This window comes from Chrysoperla carnea, chromosome 5 (assembly GCF_905475395.1).
Source record: "Chrysoperla carnea chromosome 5, inChrCarn1.1, whole genome shotgun sequence".
NCBI classification, from domain to species: Eukaryota; Metazoa; Arthropoda; class Insecta; order Neuroptera; family Chrysopidae; genus Chrysoperla; species Chrysoperla carnea.
In genome coordinates this window covers 49,647,272-49,671,652 of record NC_058341.1, presented here as the reverse complement: position 1 = coordinate 49,671,652, position 24,381 = coordinate 49,647,272, and the positions used below count along the sequence as shown (strand labels likewise).

General features: G+C 28.1%; 1 protein-coding gene across 1 annotated transcript in view; it reads left to right on the top strand.

The window, feature by feature from the left end:
• Positions 1 to 24,132, top strand: part of LOC123299775 (estradiol 17-beta-dehydrogenase 11-like) — a 30,394-nt gene extending 6,262 nt beyond the window's left edge. Inside the window, exons 3-6 of the mRNA XM_044882118.1 lie at positions 13,182 to 13,306; positions 21,811 to 21,921; positions 21,991 to 22,355; positions 23,592 to 24,132. Of these exons, the coding sequence (XP_044738053.1) occupies positions 13,182 to 13,306; positions 21,811 to 21,921; positions 21,991 to 22,355; positions 23,592 to 23,787 (797 nt within the window). The 3' untranslated portion in view covers positions 23,788 to 24,132. The remainder of the gene's footprint in view (positions 1 to 13,181; positions 13,307 to 21,810; positions 21,922 to 21,990; positions 22,356 to 23,591) is intronic.
• The last annotated feature ends 249 nt before the right edge of the window (positions 24,133 to 24,381 follow it).

The following is a 24,381-nucleotide window of genomic DNA, read 5'->3' as shown; positions in this document are numbered from 1 at the left end:
CGGATCTCCACAAAAAGGGCCCTCAGAAAATGAAATACATTTTTAACACAATCCTTAAAATTTTTTCAATTCATAAAAAAATTATGAAAGCTCTCATAAAACTTGGGAACGGTTAAAAAAGTCCACTCCATATCGTTTATATTTGAGGACGAGACAGCCTTTAACAAAAGTCTATGTGGATCAGATTCCCAATTCTTTTTAATAATCATGTCAAATTCACAGTACTTTTCAAGCACTTACAGTTTTGAATTGGTATTAATGGCGATCAAGTTTAAGAAAAATAAGAGCAGGGGATGTCGTGGCACACGGTAGGAGCTTCGTTCTTTTCGATATAACTTTTTATATTTAAAAAATATGTATTTCTGATACAATTTAAAAAAATTTAAATATCAATTGTCGTGGTTGGATTTCGACCTGACGACCTTCTTCATGAAAAGCTAGAACTGTAATCACAAGACCACGGCCTCGCTGAGAATGTTATTAAAATTTCAAGATAATAAACATTAAAAAAAATCTGTCTGTCGGTCGGTCAGAGTTGAATTCCAACAATTAATGTGAGTTTCATCATGATCAGAGTTCTGACCCATTTCATTCTGGCTAAGTACCGTTCTATAATTATAAAAATATATGTAATTATCTAATCAATCGATTCTCATAGAACAATTACCAAATTAAGTGTTTTATTTATCAAGTTATAGGAGATTATAAGATAGTCGATGTTTATTAATTATGCTAATTATTGTTCAAGAGTCGGCGTCTACACACTTTTGCCTATAATAATAATTCAACAGACATTTTTTTATCTACATGTACGTGATATTATACTGATTATATTTCCCACCAAAATTCTATTACGAGCTTTCAACGGATCATTATATTTTAAAATCCCCTGAATTCAAAAATACCATTTCTATCTATTGTGCATCCCCATTTCAAACAAGATCATATATAAATATAATATATAATATAATTATTTTTATTATATATAATAAGCTAATATATTCATGTTTGAAAAAAGCAAAAACGGTGATTTTCAAGAATGACAAACATTGTTAAAAATAAAAATTGTGTGTCTTCAAAAATTCAAAATTCTTAAATAACCTGATTCATCCTATACAAAATTTTAAACGTTTATATATGGAAAACGTTGGGTAAAATAAAAAATATCAAAAAGTGTTTAAAACAGTCCAAAATATAATATCATATGGTTTTTAAATCAAATTTGTGTCCAAAGTCGCAAAATAATCTTTATTTTCGTCATTATTAATTTTTCGGAAAAAATCCCTATTTTTTTCAAACTCTGATATATCGGAAACGGCGAGGAAAGACAAAAAATGTCATGGGTTTAAAAGTGTGTACAGAAGTGTCTCAAATAAAAAGTCGTATTGTTTTTACATCAAATTTTTGACCAAAACCACAAAATTTTCGTAAATAATTTTCTTCATAAATCCAAACTTTATTATTTTTAACGCTTGTATATCGAAAATGATGAGTTTTAGTGAAAATTGTCAAAAAATTTTCAAATTGTTCAAAATATAATTACCTACTAATGGCTTTCAAATTCAATTTTTGACTGAATCAACAAAATAATCTTTATTTTCTCAAATCTGCATTTTTGTTTTTCAAATGCTTATTTCTCAAAAACGGTGAGGATAGGTAAAAATGTCATGGATACAAGAATACTGAGAGTTGTTCAAAATATGAAATTCAAATAAATAAATTCAGGGTATTTCTGTCCCACACTATGGGGGTAAATCGAAAAAACACAAGTACGAATGTATATGACTTTGTTTAGTAAGCTCAGGCAAACATTTTTCTCCAGCTCTAATAAAAATCAACTGGCGAGGAGTCAATTTCTTTGTTATAATGTTTTTTCGGTTTTATTTTCTCGATTAATAGGCCTAGTCCACCATTTTAAAATTTAAACATACTTTTAAAACCATCGATTTATTTTAAAATAGATGAAAAATTCGAAAAAAGACCATAAAAATATCTAAACCATAGGCCTATAGAATAACGTATTAACTCGAAACAACAAATTTTTTTTTTTAAATTAATGATTATTACGTATTAGATTTTACTCTTTACAACTTTGATTGGAAAATCATTATTTATTTTTATTTAGGGGCCATAAAAAATTTTTATTGCTTTACTAATTTTTTTTATTACTTTATTTATTTAATAATTTGAGGATTCATAAGACTCATAATAGTGTAAAAAATCCATTTAATTTGAAGGTTATTGAATTACAGAGTTTAAATTAATAACCTTACATGCATATACAAAATTACAAAACAATAAATATGTTCGAGCACAATATTTTTTCAAAAATGAGGAAATCGATTATTTATAATAATTGTGATTGTTTCATTTTTTACTTTTTTTTATTCACTTGTATAAAATAATGGGGGTACTGTAACTACGAAAAAATACGTTGTTCGGATCTTGTCCGCCCATGAATCCAGTTAGACTAATTTTGCAGCGATCTACGTTTCTTTTTAACCGGGAAAAGAACTTGATAATGGCGCTGTCTGTCTCCGGCGTTTGAGATAAGTTATAAAAAAAATTTCACAAATGTAATAATCGGGTCATTTTTGTTCGAAAATAAAACCTCTTTAATAATTATAAAACCAGGAAAGACACTTGACAATTAAGACATGTCCTTAATCTTTGGGACCCGGAATATTTTATTCTCTAATCTTACTACATTCATCTAATTAAAGTTCGTCTCAAATTTTAAGGTACAATATTTACATATTAGATCGGCTCCATTTATCTGCTGATCTTTGGGTCTAACTTGGGATACGTTCAAAAACCAACTAGGTGTTTTAAAATATTTTTTTCAAACACATTATATCAAGATTTCAGGAGCTTATCAGGAGGAGTGTCCTGATAAGCCCCTTCCTGGATCCAGGGTTGCAGACACAAAGAGTAACATATCTCTTGTATTATCTCAAAATGCAAAATTCTCTCTCCTATTTTCGCGTCAAGTATTGTTTTTACAACTGAAACGACATTTTACATAGCTCGAAAACTATTAGCCGTAATAAAATTCATATTTTAGAATTAGGAAGTTTGTAACATTTAGTGCACTTTTTCTTTTGATTTTTGTTGTATGCAGCAATATCGAATAATTAATATTTTCAGACTTCATTTGACATTTACATTTTTACTATCTCTAAATCCTTTCTGAATAAGAAAATCATTTGGTAAACCACATTAATTTTTTCCCCAAATTTTAATGATTAGGTGATTTACTGTAAAAATAGTATTATTATTATTTTTTTTTTTTTTGAAGAAGTTATTATTACTAAAAAATTATTGTAGATATATAGTTTGCGAATACTTTTTTGGTTTCTTTATCAACGGGCAAGGCCATGCAAAAAATTACAGAATTTCTTAAATTAAATTACAATGATATTTAAAATTTTAGATTCAATGTTCATACCATAGATAATAGTTTATATTACAAAAAAATAATCGAACATTGATTTGTTGTAATAATTATTTATTTTAAATACCAATTTTAATTGAAAATGTCTATAAAAAAGAGGTCTTACGCCAAAAAGCAACAAATAATTATAATAAATATCTAAAAAAAATTGCAGGTTTACATAAAGGCTTCTATTCATTTGAATCTGACGAAAACGATAACTCGAATCAAAATGATTTTGCTACTATCAGATTCAGAGAGTTTAATTTCAAATCCTGTAATGATCTAAGAACTGATAATTTTGAAAAATGAAGACAATACGCTCAAATAATTCCGATTTTCGTGATTTTTGGGTCAAAACTACGAAATAACCTCAATAAATGATTTTTAGTAAAATTTTTCCCTATGGGGCAGAATTTTCTGAATCTGAGTCTTTGTGGAATTTTTTGCTATCTGTTTTTGTAGGGACTTAAGATTATTCAAATACAGCACACAAAAATTATTAAATGGTGGAAGCGTCGATAAATTGCGGCGTAACGACTAACACTTATCGTAAAAAAATCTCAAGACATCCAAAATTTTCACATCAGTTTTTATATTATAATACGTATTTCGATTAAAATTTAGGCATTATCTGTATGCATTAGCTAAATAGGAAAAAAACTAATTTGCAAAACAATCCAGATAAAAGACGTGGTGGTGAACGTAAAGATCCTCAAATGGAGAAGATCGGGACATATAGCTTGAATAAAATACGGACTGCGAACAACGTTCTGGGTACGGTTTGATTAATACCGAAGGAAGAATCGCTCAACAAAACACTGACGAGACAAAATCAAAAGTTCTGGATGGTCAATAGCTAAGACAATAATTGAATAGAGAAGAATGCCAATTATGAGATGGCTAGGGTCTAATATTATTTTTTTTGGGAATTTCTTATTAATTCCTACTTTGGTAACATCTAATTTTTGAATTAACAATTTCATAATGAAACAAACTATCACAAATCAAGTTGTGGATAGAGTCTGGTGCGACCACACGAATGAATAACTTCCCAGCATAATAAAAAAATTTAAAAAATAAAGACTCGAAACGACTTGAAACGACTCGATCGAATGTTATGAAATTCTTTTCGGATCATATTGCTGTTAATAGGCTTCGATCAACGACGAAAAAAATGACCATGTACGTACGTACCCACACACACACATATACTTCTCCAAATTGTGTTAATGCCTTGTCCTAACCATGAAACTCTTTCCTAAAGTTAATAAAGCTCTGAAAATTGGATTTATTAACATTGGTAGAGCTACATGATTTCCATATATCAACACTAAGAAAATTTTCTAAAATCTAATTAATTGTAAAGAGCTTTACTTTGTGGAACTCCATAATTTGAATTGAAGAAATAAAATTTCCAATTTTCTTTGCTTAGTCCACTTATATTTATTTAATATTTTAATAATTTAAAATATATTTTGACATGTTTCGTCTAACATAGACGACGTCTAACATATAGTTATGAAAATTAGACGAAACATGTCAAAATATATTTTAAATTATTAAAATATTAAATAAATATACGTGGACTAAGCAAAGAAAATTGGAAATTTTATTTCTTCAATTCTAAAATCTAAATTTTTTTTCGTAATACTTAAAGACAAAAGAAACAAAAAAGACTATTTCTTAAATTGTACACGTGATTAAAAATATTTTTTTACAATTTCCTTGTATGAATTTTTTTATATTGTAAAAAAAAAACTATTTAATCATGCAAATTATAAATAAATAAAAATGATATTATATATATATATATATATATATATATATATATATATATATATATATATATATATATATATATATATATATATATATATATATTTTAAAATAATTGTGAGTATATTATTAGACATATTATTAGTTTTTTAAAGGTATATAGATATAGCACATAATTTGCATTGCTTAATAAGCGTACATATACACAATATTTAATTATGTAATTAAGAATAATATTTTTATATTTACAAAGTATCATAGCGTACATGTTTTTATGATGTAGTTTATGCAAATATTTATAATAGTGAGTTGTGTGAAAAAAATTTAATTTCTAATGTCAATTTTATTCATTCAACATTTTCAATTTTAAATATGTAAAGCGATCTTTTTACTTCATAATCGAAGAATTAATGGTTCAAAAACAAAATTTTAACTTTTTTTTAAAATAGTTTTACCCAAGGATATTTTAAAAATAATGTTTGGTTTTTGCAAATATTTTGAGAAATAATGGCAATCATGTGAATACAATTTCGATAACACAAAATAAAACAATGCTTCTTTTGTGAGATGAGCTTGTTCATTCGTGCAGCCTCATACTTATGTAACACGAGTTCAAACAACAAATCAAAATCTATCCATCCGTTTAGGAGCTACACGTTTTAGTTTTCCTTGCCCTTCAGGACATTGTGACTGAATTTTATCTTTATTCTGAATTATTCTACAGGGAGTCGATTTTGGCACATTAAATTCGACACAGACTTCATAGCTTATCTTCCAACTTTCATGAGTCATTGAAGCTTAAAAAAGAAGTAGAATAAGAATAAGTAAGTAAACAAACAAAACGATGTTATCTCAGTTCTCAGTTACAGAGGTTAATGCATATAAAATTCACTCGCTGTCTTAGTTATAGAGGTAACTAAGGCGGTAAAATCGAAAGCACGAATCACCGATATAGAGGTTTGATTCGTACCGCCCCACTAACAGAGATAATTCAGTGTGCCAAAGTGTTTGGACCTCAGCATGAGTTCCAGTTATGAAGGTTTCTCACATATCAAGATCCCACTTTGACTTAACCAAGCATCACTGTACTAGGAAAATACATTTTCTCCCCTTCGGAAGGAAAGTTTAAAATTATAGCCCTATTAAATGACTTTTCTAATCATTATAATATTATCTGGTGCGTTGTCAGCAAATGCAAAACTGTCTAGGGATTATAATTTATATTTCTTAAAGGACATGAAAGCTGATTAAAAAATTATATTAAGAAACAAAAAATTTCGCAAAATCAGCTATTTTTGCAGCTTTTTCGGGAATTGTACTAATAAACGCAACTAACGCAACCGCTCGCAAGTGCTAGGCGTACTTCATCCTTACCTATTTTTGATAAGAAAATAAAAATGCAAAATTCAACCTTCATAAAATCAATTTTTTCGGTGATGTTGCGTTTATTAGCACATATTTTTACTGAAATTCTGTAGATATCTGCGTAATCGTTAGACAGAATCTTCTAATAATATGAATCTTATGTTAATAATGGTGATTGGTCAAGTGAATACATATGCAAGTAAAAGTAAAATTAACTAAAAAAAATACAAGATTATATATACTAAAAATTAACACTGAACTTGTTCTTATTACAATTACATGTTTAATAAATAGTAAAGTAAATTATCTACTCATAATAATAATTATGATTAGAACCCTCTAGCCACATATCATGATGACGACACAGTAATCCATTGCTTAAAGTTAAATAATTAAAAGGAAAGATATACTATACTAAGAGCCAGCCCTGCCAAATTTTGAAGGCACATTGAACTTCTTCCATTTCTATATATATGGATAGGCCTGGCTAGGCGATATCTCATTTTCTCCGTCTATACACGGTAAGAAATTTTTTATGGATATCACCTTGTCAGTATCGGTCTAAACGCCATACTGTGTACTGTATTGAGGGAATAGTTGTGGTGGACAAATCAATACAGTTTGGGCGCAGGCCTATACTAGTTGGCGATACGCAAAATAATTCTGGAATTCTGGTGGATAGCTCTATTCGATAATATTACTTATGCTCACATAGATACTTTAGTATTTTGTCTCTATACCATACCAACATTGTAGGAAGCACAATGTATTTCTTACCGTGCATCCAATTCTTGCCTTGTGAGGAAATGGACTCACTTGAGCCAGCCTTTCATCAATGACCCCTCGGACTATAAGTTCGTTGATGCCAAAGCGTTGCTGCTGTTCTTAAACAATTCTTTAGTCTAAGTTTGGTCCACCCCATGGCAGCTACTCTAACTTTACCCGACCATATATTGATCAGATACGCACTATTCACGAAATTACAGATTAAACTGGGTGGCTTACGAGTTACATAATTTTTTCATTTTAAGAAGCTTAATTTAAGATGCTATTATAGAAATTTACTATCTAATAAAATACCAAATCAGCTCGATTGATTCGATTTCCATCGATTTTTAGGGCAAATCGTTTTTATTTGATAAAATTTTTTGAATTTCTTAAGTTTGATCGGATATTGTGGCAATGTATAGATAAAAATCTTAATTTTTTATATGGTATTAATTGCTAACCCATAAAAATTGCTAAAAATTGGGATTTTTATATTGTTGTTTGTAATATTAAATGTTTAATGTAAGCATACATTTTCGAAAATATTTCTCAAGCTTCTATAGATTAAAAATTAAAAAACTTTTGCAAACTTAAAACTTTGAAATAACTGGCACTTTGGTCTGGCTGGAAACATCGGCAGTGGAACTCACTGCGCTCACGAATAGCTCTAAGAAATACCTATTCACAATACCTGAATAATTTTAAATTATACCTGAATACTATTCACATAGCTGTTCACAATTTTAAATAAATATGTTGGGAGCGCAAATAAATGCATTTGAATAGTAAGATGTAATGTAATGTAAATGCATTTGAATAGTAAGACCAAATTGTGAATCTAAACAGGAATCGTAATTCCTGATGCCACTATTTCTTATTTGTAATTTTTTGCAAGTAAGTCTATATACCGACTGTTTTAGTCCAGCGCACGATCAAATATGGCAAAACTAGCTCTTGATGTATAATAAATAGTATGATGGATAACTTGTATATGCAATGTCATAAAATTAATTTTATTTCATTAAATTTTTTTTTGTTTTTTGTTTCTAATTACACATTAAATAGTTAGTGTACTTTCAACTTTCTATGAAATGTATATAAATTGTATTAAATATATGCAGCAATCATTTTATTTGGAAAAAATAAAATGTTTCACAAGAAATTTAATCATACCAAAGTATACTATGACTAGCTTGATACTCGCCCGCTTAGCTGGGCTTAAAAGTAAGAACCACCGCTCCACTTCTCTTGATCTCACTTATTCTAGTTCCATAACACTCGAAGGGATTGTTTTACCAACTAAAAAACATCGACAGTTTTCAATTTTTTTAAGTAAAAATAGTCATAATTCATTTCAGAAAAGATGGCTATGAATTGTTTTACATTTACTATTTTAAATTTTTCATAGTACCTATAGCAATAAAATGTTTTTTTTAATATTTCTTTATAAATTATAGCTCATGTGTTATTCTGATGTATGAGCTATATTGTTGTACAGTTTCATTCAAATCCATTCGCTAGTTTTTGCGTGAAAGCGTAAAAAACAAACAATCAAACATTTTTACTTTAAACATTTGTAATTTATAGGGATAGGAAATATTAGTTGAAAATGTATGTCCTGAAATATCGTATGCCACACCAATTAAATTGAAAACTGTTGAATAACAAACAAACAAACTAACTAACTAAACAATACAATAATTTTCTTTTTTATCATATAAGCAAGGTAAAAAATTATAGAAAATTTAATAAAGTAGGTAGGGGTGGGCGGATTGTCTAAATCAACCGCAGCGCTTTTACCTTATAAAATTTGCTTTAAACCATTGCATTTATTTAAAATTAGACTTATATGTTCATTCATACAATTATATTGATAAATTAGTGAGTCGTTACAATGGTACTTCCCTGAAATAAGACTCACTCTTTTTTGTAGCTTATATCATGTTGGTAATTTAACAATTTCACTATTTTATTATTTTAATAAATATAATATTTCAAGTGTAGGGCATTCAACAAAATTATATTTATATACATGGATTATTGATTTATTTCTGCAGCAGCTATGATTCACTCAAAAATTTTATCACGAAAATATAATTAGATTGGTGTTTCCATTGAGTTGTTTTTACCATAATACTAAAGTCGCATATCAGTAAAATTGCGGTTCAATTACACTGATTAAAATCCAACCCAACATTATCAATTACAAAACACAATTTTAAATTAATAATAAAATGATTTTTTTTAATTCTACATCCATGTTTTACTTTTTTTACAATAAGTTTAAATAATAGCTCTCATTTAACTTTTTCTTTGCAAAAAACACTTAAAGAAAATTTTTTTGTCAAGGTTTAATAAGCCTATTTGATTCTTAAAATTGACAAGAAAAATTCATGCAATAGACACTTCCAGTAAATTTTTTTATGTACCAAAAACACGTCGAATTGATTGTAGTATCCAAAAAAATGATTCCTATAATAAAATATTTACAGTTAAAGTGTTTTGCAATAAATATACTCGCTTCAAAAAATTGTGACATTAAAACACTTCAGAATCGTACGCCATGAATCATGACGTTATCTGTTATGACAAGTCATAGTAAACCAAAGAGTTTAAAGATTGCGATATGATGAATGAAAGAGAAGACTGCCAGTGAGTTTCCCTTGTCTAATCTATATGTCATTGGCTACATATTGTTTACATTATTGCTATTAAGTAAATAGTTAAAAAACGATTTATGGAATATTATTTAATACATTAAAAGTTATTCAAAAAGTAGAAACGTCAAAAGAAACTTCTTTACATAACAAACCAATCTAAACAGTTTAATTTTTAATAAAATTAACTAAAAGTTTTATTGAGTTTAATTTTATTATTTAAATTTAAATGCACTTTCATCTACTACAATATTTCAATTACAATATTACTGAAAAAACAAAATGTGTACTTAAGGTAGTTCCTCCGCGACCGTCCAGTCAAAAAGTTTTGGACTAATACTATCATTCAGTGCATTAACTGTGCTATGACTATTATACATATACCATATATTATTTTCACAAGACTGTAGTTCCTCGCTACTGTTTCTAGTATACATATAAACACACACACTATGACATATGCCTTTAACATTAGTCTTCATATCTTTTCCACAAAAATCATCGCTAAAACGAGTTATTTATTTAAGTTTTTTATCGAAACTATATGGTAAATAATTTTTATTTTTATTTATATATTTTCTAAATATAGTATTCTACATTATATTAGTTTTTCATAGAGATGGTGGACGTCATTCATTGGTAAATAAATATAATATTTGTAAATTTGTGTATTTTTATACACTTCTCCCATGTACACGTACAAATTGCGTCACTTTTAATTGCTAATATCTCATGTATGGCATGGTAAATCATCTTCTAATTTTAACAGCATGTGTATTATGAATTAAATATTTTATATTCTGAGTTTTGAGAAATTCTTGGAATATCACTTTCGTGTAGGTACTACCTTAATAAACTGCGGTCACATATTGTAGAATATACAAACCTGCATATTAAAAACTTTTTCATTTTTCAGAAAAAATATTACAAAACTGTATATAACCAGATACTACGCGTTCTCTATGTATATAAACTTTTTGGATTCAAAACCATTCATAAAAATATGTTCATATTACCTTGCAAAAATTGGAACTTTTACATTAAATTTTTAATTAAATGAACGATTAAAAGACTGGTTCGATAGCTTAGATGATTCGCATTTTTGGACTTTAATTAACTTTTAAGACAAAAAAAAGGGTAGTCAAATTTTTTTTTGGAAGTGTCTATTCGAGATCATTGCTGTAAAAAAAATTTTTATGCCTATTCAATCGACATCACTTATTTATCAAATTTTCTGTGACATCGCTATATAAACATGTATTGGGTCTATTATTATTTAATAGATGCTATGAGATTTTTTAATTTTTTACTAAACAAATAAAATCAATATTGTTTCATAAACTTTAATTATTCAGATACCATTATCTCGAACATGAATTGGTCATATTATATTTGTATTGTTTTTAATGATACTTATGAGAATATTAATTTAATATTTTTCTCAAGTATTATATTTTTTTAACACGTAATAGACAGATTGTGATTTTAATTAAATAATAAATACAAGCGTGGCCATAATCTGTATCAAACAAGTAAGGAGTACAATCGATATTAAGGTTGGAATTTCATACGTTTGTGTTAAAATAAAACACACCTTTTAAAATTAAAAACAATTAAAATCGATCAAGCATTAACTATAAAACAAATGTTTTATTTCTTATCAAGGTGCAGTAATTTTTCTAAGGTAATGACCTAAGTAATGGAATGAAATATATGAGCTCTTCAAATTTACTTCTCCTAAAGTAAATGGTATTAGCTTGCCTTCAAATATATCATTACACAGTGGACCCGCGGTAATCCGACAAACGTTTTGCAAAGTAGTGTGGAATTATCGAATTTGTCGGACTATAGAGTACTGCCACAAACTCCCTGTAGTCCGGAACTTTTTGAAAAAGAATACGAAGTAATCCGACAAATTACATGTCAAAGTGATAAGATTATTTTCTAAATTCAGACATGATAAATTCATGTATTTATAATAAATCTATAATGTAATTACCGTTGATGACCTCAGTTGTTAGAAGTGCAGCCGTTAAACTAAATAATTTTTTTTTTAAATTACCGTTATAGCTATGTCGGATAACAAGGGGAGCCGAATTACTGCGGATCTAATATATATACAATTTTTATCTTTATACTTATTTTTTAACTTCAATTTGAAAGATTTTGATGAAACTTATAAGGTTTATTTATATTCCAAGGGCAGACTAAGGCCATAAGGAAGAGAGAGTATGATAATAAAGGGAAGAAACGGAGAAATATCATAATTAAAAAATAAATTAAATACATTTATGGACCTTAATTACTTAGGAAAATGAACTTGTTTTCTTCTTAATATTCAAGCTTCTTAAAAATATCTTAGAAACTAAAGTAGAAAATATTTTGCGAATTTTCATCTCAATTTAATAAAATGGTGGAAGTGTCGATAAATTACTATAGTGACTACACCAAAAATCGACTTATATTGAGACTGAGTTTGTCCATTCAAATAAAACCACTGTATACCTAGTAATTTGTTAGTGCATACGATTAGTAGAACTTCTAACCACAGGTAGAATTTTCCAAACTTAAAAACCCACGAAAAAAACAGATCTTTAGGCATTGAATGAGAAAATAATTACATTTTTAATAAAAAAACACTAGAAAAGATACTTGTGAAAATTATTAATAAAAAATTCAAAGCTTCTATACACTTCGCAGTCACTTCCTTAATTCACTCTGCACGACTGAAAAAATTATATTTTTCAAACGTCCAATGAGATTCCTACGAACCAGTTATTCCTAATAAAACAGTCTTCTGTTGGATAACTGAAAGAAAATTGCACTGAAATCCGTTCATCCGTTCTAGAGAAACTCAGTGACAGAGGCAGGAAAACAGGTGATTTAAGTTAACAGCTTTTCTTATCTACGGTCAAAAATAATTTGACTTTATTCCATTCCAATTTTGCGTAAAACAATATTTGCATGATTTAGTAGGAGAAAACAATCACCTTTTAAAACATAAATCTTGTTATAGTTTTGTTACGGTACATACCAAACCATAAAAAAAGATTAATATAAGTAATAATATATAATTTTTTAAATTCAATTACATGACGTATTATTAATTGAATTTAAAAAATAATAAAGTTTTTTTTTTATATTTATTTATTGAATTTTTATTGTACATTTTGTTTCAGGTGTGGAAGAGACTGTAAAATTAATTAAAGCAAATGGTGGATTTGCCAAAGGTTATAAAGTTGATTTATGTAAACGAGAGGATGTTTATAGAGTTGCTCAACAAACTATTGACGAAATTGGTGAAGTAAGTATATATAAAAATATAAACCTAAATATAGTATTTTTGTTTTATAACTTTCTCAATTATAAATGAGTATAAAGGTTACGTATATCTACAGTTTATGCTGTTATAAAATATGTTTAAAATATAAATTCACAAATTATGAATGAAAAGAGTTTCATGATGATATTTGGCGGTTTAAAAATTACTTTTCATAGGTATATTATTTAAGGAACTTTCGCCTTATGCTGTAGCATCGGAGGTGTATTCACTCTGTGTGGGATCAAGTGTTTACGCCAGTCTACTATATTTGTTTCTGTTACAATCACAATAGTTTACTATAGTTGTCTTGTCCACACAATTTTTTCCGTAACCTCCTCCTTTAAAACTTATCGTCTAAACATGTGCTTAATTTTATTTTTCATTAAAACTATGCGGTGAATGATTTTCAATTTTTGCATTTTTACGATTTTCTTCCCTCAACAAGAGTATAAAAAAATCAAATTTTTATATGTATCAAATTTTTATTTTTATTGCAAAGGTAACTCAACCACATCCCGCCGAAATTTTTGGCCTAATTGCATTTTATGTGCTTGATTGTTAATTAATAAGAGAACGCGCGAAAAATCACCCAAAAATAACGATTTTCTGTTCTATAAATGCTAGAAAGATGTAATTTTCAATAATCAACTCGAAATTAAGTCAAATTAACTGAAAAATTCGGAAAATTTCATTTGACACAACGCAACTCCCCGTTAAATCAGAAAACGGTTTTCCCAGCTTCCCGGAAGTTTTCGTTGTGGAAAATGTAAAATCTTTTTAACTTTTCTGTTAATTTGACTTTATTTCGATTTATTATCTTTATTAATTAACAATCAAGCTCTTAAAATGCAAGTAGGCCAAAAATTTTTGCGGGATTTTTTTGAGTAACCTTTACACTATAAATAAAAATTTTATACATATTAAAAATTTGATTTTTTCATACACTTGTTGAGGGATGAAAATCGTAAAAATCGCGTTTTTTCAAATTTTACGAGTCTTTTACTCGAAACCGAAGCGCTTAGAGAAAAATGTCTAAGAAAATTTTTCCGAAGCCATTCCATATTACTTTAAAAAAATTAGTTTAAACAATATCCTACCGAGTTACCGATCGACAACCTGCACGTTTACGTTCAAAAGCATGTTTTAAACGGGATTCTACAAAAATTTTCCATACGAAAAATAATCATACTCAATGACGGATTTTGCCGGGGCTAAGATTGCATCGAAAACAACAAACATAAGACTAATTAATTAATGACGCAGTTTAAAAGAGCTTTTATGCCACTTATTCCAAGATATGTCATTTTTATAAAAATGCTTATAATAAGTATACATATTTTTAATTGAAAATAATTAAGAAGTAATTATGAAGGAGTATTAAAATAATTTATTCATATATAGATATACTAACTAATTGATACTTATATTTATTATTTTAATTACTTTGTGCAGGTGATATTAATAAATAAATTTTTTTTACATCCTTTTTATATCTCAATATCTTCGTCATGATTAAGTCTTGTAATAAAAATTCCAACTAGTACTTGGAAGAAATGATTCTAAAAATAGATGTTTTTGAATTTATATCTAGCAAAAAATTGTCAATTTGAATTTTTGTTAAATTGTCACATGCTAATCAAAAATCATAGAATTAGAAGTTACCAAACCTCTTCGTGTTCGTCGTGCTACAATTTGAATAGGGAAAAATTGTTTTATTTGTCACGAAAAATATCTTATTTATGAAATATTTTCCGAATAAAAAACCTATCCCAAAGCAAATTATTTAAAATTTCGTACCTTTGTCATTTTTATTCTTGAGCAAATAGAGAAAATTATATTATAACGCCCTTAAGTGCGTCCAAATCAAATGATAGATGCTGTAAAAACATGTGCGATAATTTCTTTTAGACTAAAATAGATAAGTTTGATCACATCGGTATCTGCAAATTTGTATTGTGCACAACTACAAACTTTTTGAAAGCGGTGAGAAACTGAATCGCCATTTCTATTCGAACTTTTAAGATTCAGAGCCCTAAACAGCATTTTATAGTATAGTTGGTTTATTTTATGTTGGACCCTACAAACAAAGAGAATAAATAATAATACATATATACATATATAATATTATTTATTATCTTTGTTTGTAAAGTCCAACAAAAAATAAATCAACTCTATAATAGCTCATAAAATTCTTTAGTCAAAATATTTTTATTCGACCTGACCTTTTTTTGTAATTGGTTAATTAAAACATTTTATGAAGTTTTTTTGTTTACCAATTATCTAGCAGTGGAAAGTTGTTTAAAAATTAAATTTATTAAAGTCATAATACGCCAGTCAAATTCTACATTAAAATCGTAAAATGCGATGTAAAGCTTTTTGATATATGGTTTTGGTATATTATTTGAACCCTTTAGGGGAATGTGAAACTATGTTTTGCAAACAAAAAAAAAGTTGTGCTACCTGCGTAATCCGTAAAAAACTACAAAATTTTCGAACTTTTTTCAGCTTTTGTAGTTCAATTCAAAAACTATGAACTTTTGACATTAGTTGCTACTATCATTTTGAATCTATATTAAATTTGAAATAATTGAAGCCAACCCACAGCTCCGTATGTCTAATAGTTTTTGAGATATGATTCTTGAAAAATTTACATGGTTTTCAGAAATGTTAAAATTTTTAGTTTTGCTGATGTTAAGCCGTTAGAGATAGAACATAAATTTTAGAGTAGAAAATTCTTATAAAAAAATAAACAACTTTTGTTTAAACAGTTTTTCGTAAACAGCATTGTTTTCTCGTAAGGAGGCAAAACTTTGGTGTCCATTTTTTCCAAATATATAACAAATAGAGAACTGAAAATTTGTAGGTAGCTTCAACTAGTGAGCCTTATGGAACGAGAAAAAAGTTTTTTAGAAAATACTTCGAAAATTTTTCGAAAGATAGTACAATTGGCAGCGGGAATACGTGATACGTATGAATATTTTTTCACCTATTACGCATGTAGCACAACTTTTTTTTGTTTACAAAACGTAATTTCACTCTCCCATATGGAGTCCAAATAACATACCAAAAAAGCAGCTTTACATCGCGTTTTGCCATTTTAGTAATTTTTTTGTAAGATTTTACTGGCGTATAACTATAAGAGTATACTCCATGGCATGTAAATTACATTTTTAATATTTTACATTAAGCAAAGTAAATGTAAATTATTTTGTAATATTAAATTCACTTTTATTTATTTTTTTGTTAAGATTTTTAAATTATTTCACATATAAATATGACTCTTGTTGAAAATGTTGAAATTATCATTTAATTAATCTTCTATAAAGGTGATTTCATTTCTTTTTAATATAGATTTAAGTGACAGTAAATACATTTTTTGCAATATAATATATTTATTGCGTACTGTGACAAATTGTGTAATTTATTCTGAATTATATTCTTGTCATCATGATAAAGGGCTTATTTTTTAAGAGTTTATTGTTGAAAGTGAGAAATCTGATCAGATCTCTGACATCGTTGTAATATAATTTAGACAATTGTACCTAAATTGGTACACGGTAAGAAATTTTTTGCCGATATCATTATGTTAGTAAAGCCGTGAACGGAATTCTCTATGGTTTCGATGATTTTAATTAGCTATAAAATTTTAAACATAGATGATTATACCAGTATATATATCGGAACATGAGCGTTGGGGAGCATGAGCTTATGTCAGTATGGGTTTCAAGCTCATTCTGACTAGTGATATTCACAATACTTCTGGCGAATAGTACTATTTAACACAGTGTTACAACAGACATAGCGTTTACACCTATACTGAATAGGATCTTAGTTCAATAATGCGTATTGATAAACGTATCAAAAATCATAGCGGGAAAAACAAACAGCATTGCGGCATCTGCAATTTAGTATGGGATTCAAGACCATACTGTCGAGTTGAACTTAAAGTTTTTATTCCATACAGTATTGTAAATAACGCAATGGTTATGGCTCTTATTATACAGAGTATTATCAGCCTATACCATACCATCATACCTAGTCTAAAGTACGGTCTAATAATCGTTTAAATAACAATTAAAGTTTGTCTAGTAAACTTTATACAAATTATTTTACAACAACAAAATATCACGTTTGCTATGATAACAATGGTACTATGGATTGTAAAATTATAATAGTAGGGGAGCTAGTGATAACAAATTGCACACAATTTGACCAAGGTTAAGAACTCATTTTATCGATTGTACTAACACAATACACGAGTAAGCTATTGGTTTTCCAAGCCTTATACATACGTTTCAGGGCACGAAACGTCGCAATAAAAATTGTTTATGTACAATTTGTCCAAGATTTGAGAGAAGGCAAAGAAATGAGAAAATGTAAGCCTTCTATTCGAAAAATTTTATAAAATGCGTCTTTCCAGACCTTGCAAAAATAATTTCAAAATGTCAAATTGACCAAGATTGTCAATAAATAGTTGCCGTAATAAGTAAACGGAAAATCATCGTCTTCCATTAAATTACTGCAAGACCGACGTTCTGCAAGACAGACTTGACACACCAATAGCTAACTCATGTATTAGGTCAGTATTATCGATAAAATGTGTTCTTAACAATGGTCAAATGATGATTTAACAAGTGAAAACAAACAATTGACTGAATTAATTGTTAAAATACCATGTAAAGACAAATAAACATATATATATGCATGTCACAAACTGTACTCAACTGATATTCTCATATAATACATACTATATAATTTGCGCTGTTACGGGTAAACAGTGATGTTTACGGAAAAATGATTCAAACAAAAGTTGTCTATTTTTTTGTAGGGAACATTTTTTTAAATTTTAACTTATGTTCTATCTCTAACCTATGTGGCTCCTTGACCTATGTGGCTCATTTACAAACTCGAACTCACTTTTTATCTCCTGAGCACACTATAAAAATTTCAGCTTGATATATTTTTTCATTTTTGAGCTATCGTGTTGACAGGCAGACGGGCAGACAACCGAAAAGGGACTAATTAGATCGTTTTATGAACACCTATACCAAAATTTTGTTCGTAGCGTCAATAAGCGTTACAAACTTGGGACTAAATTAGTATACCTTGATATATTTCATATACATGGTATAAAAACGGTCACCAGTTTTTTCTCTTCTATAAAATTGATTTAAAAAAAATGTTTAAAATATAATATATTTCATAAAATAAACGATGAGTAGGAGAAAATCACCCATTTGAATGTAAAATTTTCCTACCGTTTTTGGGAAATTTACATCCCAACACGGTAATTTAAGGAATGCAAAATTATTAAATTATTACCGAGTAACAAAAATCAGGGCACGCTTTAACTTTATTAGCTTTAGCAAGCCACAAAAGTCGTTCTTTCTCTAGTCAAATGCGACAGTTGGTACTTTCGGATAGTGGGTGCAGAAAAATATATTTTTCAATCAAGTGAATGAATTTAAATTGTTTCAATTTAAAAGTTATTCTTTTTAAATTTATTTACGTACGAATACAAATTTATTATTTCATCAATTTATCAATTAGGAAGTGTAATGCAGATTGATTATTTAAATTGTTACTGCTATCCAGTAGAGTAGCCTTCATTATAATATCAATTCAAATTTTTATTTCATAAATTATGATTCATTTACTATTAATATACATTGCAACACTTCTGACATTAAATACATTATCAGCTGCATTGATTTTTGCAATAATTTTATACCAAATTTGCAGCTTTTTTTTGTCGAACCATACCACAAGTAGGTAACTCTATCCAAATCACATTCTCCCTTAAGTTCGTAAACTCCCTTGCTTGCCACCGACTGTTACCTTAAACTATCGAAGTCTGACAAAAAGCATTTCGTTTTCAATTTCGATAATTTATTCTCATGTCGAGAGAAATAAGAACTCTAATCTCGATATTATCATATGAAAATTGCTAACAAATTTTGTACGATTTCTCCGCCGAATTCACCCGTTAACCCCTCTACAAGTTTTTAGACTTAAAACAGTCAATACAAACAGTTCATTTAATAGATACAATTAAATTGACCACCTTAAGTCTCCGTTATTTTAAGAAACTCAAACTGTACATTAGTGAAATTTACAAAATTTCAAAATATCCAATATGAAAAGAAAACGACCAGATTATCTTTAAATGGCTGGAATAATTAAAACAGGCTTCAAGTAAAAAAAAAATTGAATGTTCTCAAGTGTTTGGAAATTCCTTCACAAACTGAGAAGAATCCAGGCTTAAAATAAAATTTAAAGCAGTGCTACAGGCAATAGGGAATATTCATGTATTTTTTTTTATATTTTTAATTCATTGCTTACACCGTTATAAAATAGTAAAAAATATAAATACTGTTTAAAATGCTGTAATTAAGAGTAATAAAATATTTAAAATAGAGAATAATTTTGAGATGCTTAAACGCAGTCCTTTTCGGCGCTCTCTGTTGATGACGTATTAATATGTGATCTGTCAGTTGATGACAGTTCAATGAATTGTTTACTACAAGTGTAACACCCACGTATGTAGTAATTATAGTATATATCCATGGTAGTACCATACAAAATATAAGTAATTAATACCATACAGTATATCAACAAGTCTGGCAAGCCAAATACTATAACGACATGCCCGTTTTAAAATTTGAATTTTCGTTTTAGAAATTTGAATTAAAAAAAGATATTAATTCCTAAAATAATGGTTTAGATCAAATGTCCAGCCAATAAAGCTACGGAAAAAAATATTTAAACCAAATTTAAATTTCATGAATATTCCCTGTTATACAGACGCACAAAAGACTTCAAGACACCCCTATTTTTATCGAAGACAAAATAACAAAAATTTTATAACTAAAAAAATCAATAATTCTGTATTTTTCTTTTAATAATATCCACATAATCCAAGTTCTAAGAAATGATATTAATATGCATAAATTAATACATGTAAGGACAAATCCAAATAAAAGACGATCGCGTACAGGAAATGAAAACCTATTAACATAAAATGATTATAGACATGCATTTCTAAATCATTCATACTACATTTACTCACACGCTAGCGTGATAAATTATCGTCACTGTACAAAATAAACTTTATATTCTAAATCATTGTTTTTTTTCAACCTCAAAGAGACTCGCAATGCTGTTACATCAAAATGTCCCTTCCGCATGGCTCATCACATCATTTTGCAAATATTCACAACCATTTAACGAATTTACTTCGTCGCAAATTGGCAAAATTATAGTTACTGAAGTAATATGACAAAATCAGCTAAAAATAAAGAAAGAACTATCTTTTAAATTTAAATAGCACAACGGTAACAACCAGCTTTTTACCTGACTGCGCGACGCAAAGGAGTCGTCAATCGATTTGTCTTAATCTTGTGACTGTCATTAAGGACATGACAGAAAATGAAAATTCAATATGACGGCAACCAGACACCATATTGTGGGAAAAAATGAAAGCCGACGAACTATGTTAAGTGGAGTATCATTGAATAGATATTTGAAATTCTTAACTAAAAAGTGTAAAATTCAACAAATAAATTTTAAAAATCCAAAAACATGACAGAATTGAATAAAAACTGAGAAGAAAAAAGAAGTCGGGGGCTAACAATTGTACACTGTAAATCTAATTATGTAAGCTTGTTGTTGCCAATGTTAGTAGTCGAAAAATAATCTTATAACACTATAATAGCACTAGCGTTTTCTAATTCTTAAAACTAGAAAATCTGATGGAAAACGTTTTTTAATAATAATAATTTTATCTCAAATTTAAAATTTTCCGTGTGGAACAACACAAAATTCGGGGTAATTTTGACTTAAAAAACTGGTAGCGATATTTTCAAAACAAAAAATACACCTATTTCTGTAAGACTAACATAAACAGTACATCTCACGTGAGCTTTTGACTAGGTTCGCTGAATAAAAAATAATAATGTTATTACGTATATAAAATAGGCATCATATTTCAGTAATAATAAATAATGTGATTTGTCAATTTAAAATTAATAGAATACAATGAATATATAACTTTTTTTTGTATATACACGGAGATATTAATTTCAAAGCAATAATCATTATTTTAAATTACATATACACTCAATACTTACACAAAAATATAGGTTATATGTCTATAATTTGAAATAAAAATACAATAAATTTATAATTTTCATTCTAAAAATGTCATTCCATTATTATTATCTACATAATAGATCAATTACGAAATGTATACGCATGCGTAATTAAAAATTAATTACATAATGCGCATTTAAACGACACAGCCAGGGTCGAAATTAGACCTGAAAAGGCCCCGGGACAAACCAACGTTGAATGTTATTCTGCAAATAACCCTCAAAAATTATTGAAATCTATCTTAATTTTTTTTAACATTGTCCTACCCAGTGAACAACTCTGATACATCAAAAATAAGTCAATATTTTGCAATAATATGATTTTCTTTGTTTCAGGTTTCAATACTAATAAATAATGCAGGAGTTGTATCTGGAAAAACATTACTCGAAACTCCAGATCACTTAATCCAAAGAACATTTGATGTAAATTCTATCTCACACTTTTGGGTAAGTTACCAACAATTCAAAAAACAAATTTTTCCAAATAATAAAAAAAATGTTAATTTTGTTTAACAGACTACAAAAGCCTTTTTGCCAGCGATGATGAGAAAAAATCGTGGACATATTGTAACAATTGCATCAGTAGCCGGACATGTTGGTACTGCAAAATTGATTGACTATTGTGCATCAAAATTTGCAGCTGTTGGTTTTGATGAATCTTTAAGATTGGAATTAGATAGTGGTCGTTATTTTGATATAAAAACATCATGCATTTGTCCATTTTTCATAAAATCGACTGGAATGTTTGATCATGCTAATGCACGATTTATACCACGATTGAATAGTAACGATGTAGCTGATGAAATTGTTAGCGCTATTCTTTATAATCGACGAATGGTTGTTATACCATCACACTTAAGTGCTGCATTTGTATTGAAACAGTAAGTATCTTAATTTAAAAGAAAATGGAAGAGTATTATATGCATGGAAAATCCCAATATTCAGAGATTGTAAAGTATAGAACCACCTCAAAACGTCTCGTTCCAACTATTCCTAATAGACTTCTAGCTGTGAATACTGTGTCACTGTAAGGTACTCATTCGTACTCCCGTAAACCATTAGGTAATCATTAGTCCCGCGATGAGAGAGATTAGCTCACGCGTTTTGCACAAGCATCAAATATTTAGACCCTTAAATATTCTTTAATTTACTGAGTACGAATTTAAATGAGTGAATAATTTTAGAAAAAAAATCAAAATAATCATTATCATATTTATTAATTATATTATAAACTAGCAGTTACTCGCCCGCGTCGATTGGCAATTTCAACTTTAAAAACAAAAACTTCCGCAAAATAGCCTTCTTTTCATTTACCCTCACTTACTTCCCCTTTTGATCGTCATTTAATGGGTTTTAATTTGTTTTGCGGAACCTTAACTTGTTTTAAATAAAATACTGCCCATGTTACTTGCTGACAATGTAGCATTCTATTGGTGAAATAAATTTTTTAATCGGTTTCGAAGTGGACTCAAAAATGACCGATTTTCATACAAACTTTCGTCCCCTATTTCACCCTCTTAGGGGTAGAATTTTGGAAAATCCTTTCTTATCGGATACCTTTACCATACAAAGAACACACTCTTCAAGTTTCAGAACTTTACGATCAGCCGTCTAAGCTGTGTGTTGATCCGTCAGTCAGTCAGTCATTCAGGACAGATCATTTTATATGTATATAGATATATATATATAAGAAGAATATTCAGTAAGAATGCTTTCAATAAAAATTATATTATAAATAAGTTATAAAAAAAGATTGAAAAAATATGAAAAGTTCATAATTCGGGAAAAGATAAAATTATATGAAGATATAAAAAGTTTCAACCACATATACCATTTGAAAAATAAAAGTTATTTATGTTTTAAATCGAGCTTGAGGAAAATGCTCGTAAGGGGAGTGCTGGCGGGTTAAATTTTAATGACATTTAGAACAAAAAAATCACTATTAATTACGATTATCCAATTCATAGTGATGATGGCTTTATGGTAGTCGAAATACGTATTTATATAATACAAAATTGATCTAGGAAATTGGGTAAAAAATTCAAATTTTAATTAGGTTTATTAAAGTGTAATAATACCTACAGTTTATCTTAAATTCGATTTTCTTTCTGTTTTAGTGTCGTTCCATGGAACGTATATTCCAGTTTATCACGATTCTTAGTACCTGATGCTCATCCTGAAGAAAATTCAAATAAACCAACGCTACCATCATTCGAAAAATCATCAATCAATAAAAAAGCAATCGATAATAATGTGACAATAAAACATCGTGTATTAGGTACAGATGTTACAGAGGAAGAACGACAGCCATAAATTTAAAAAAAATAATTAACTATTAATTTATGTAAATAATAATTAATTCTACGCATTATAAATTTACTTATTTTATAAGTTTTAATTTTGAACCAAATCATTGTGATTATACATGAATACAAAAAATATTATTGTACTTTAGATAGATATACTAAAACAGTTAAATATTCGAGTTTCTTCGCCAGTTATACGAAATTAAACAAACGTTTAAGTACATGATAGTATTAAAGAGGTCGTTCATTTTCGATTGTGACACGAAGCCGATTGTGAGTTGTGATTTCTATCTAATGTAAAATAATATTTTTTGTAAGGCTGTATATAGTTATTTAAAACAAACTATATTAATTAATTATTCTAGTAATTAATTATATATTTATTAATATATAAAATTACTTAATTTAATTATTAAGAAAACATATAAAGCAATTTTTATGACGTGATTAAAAATTTATAATTGTGGATAAACACAATTTTACGCTATATAAAGAAAGTAAATACATGCAATAATTTTGGGCATTAAATAAGCCTAGGAATTTTGAATAATATTTTTTGTACAGTTTTATTTAGCCTCGATTTTTCGTAGTTCTAGATGGG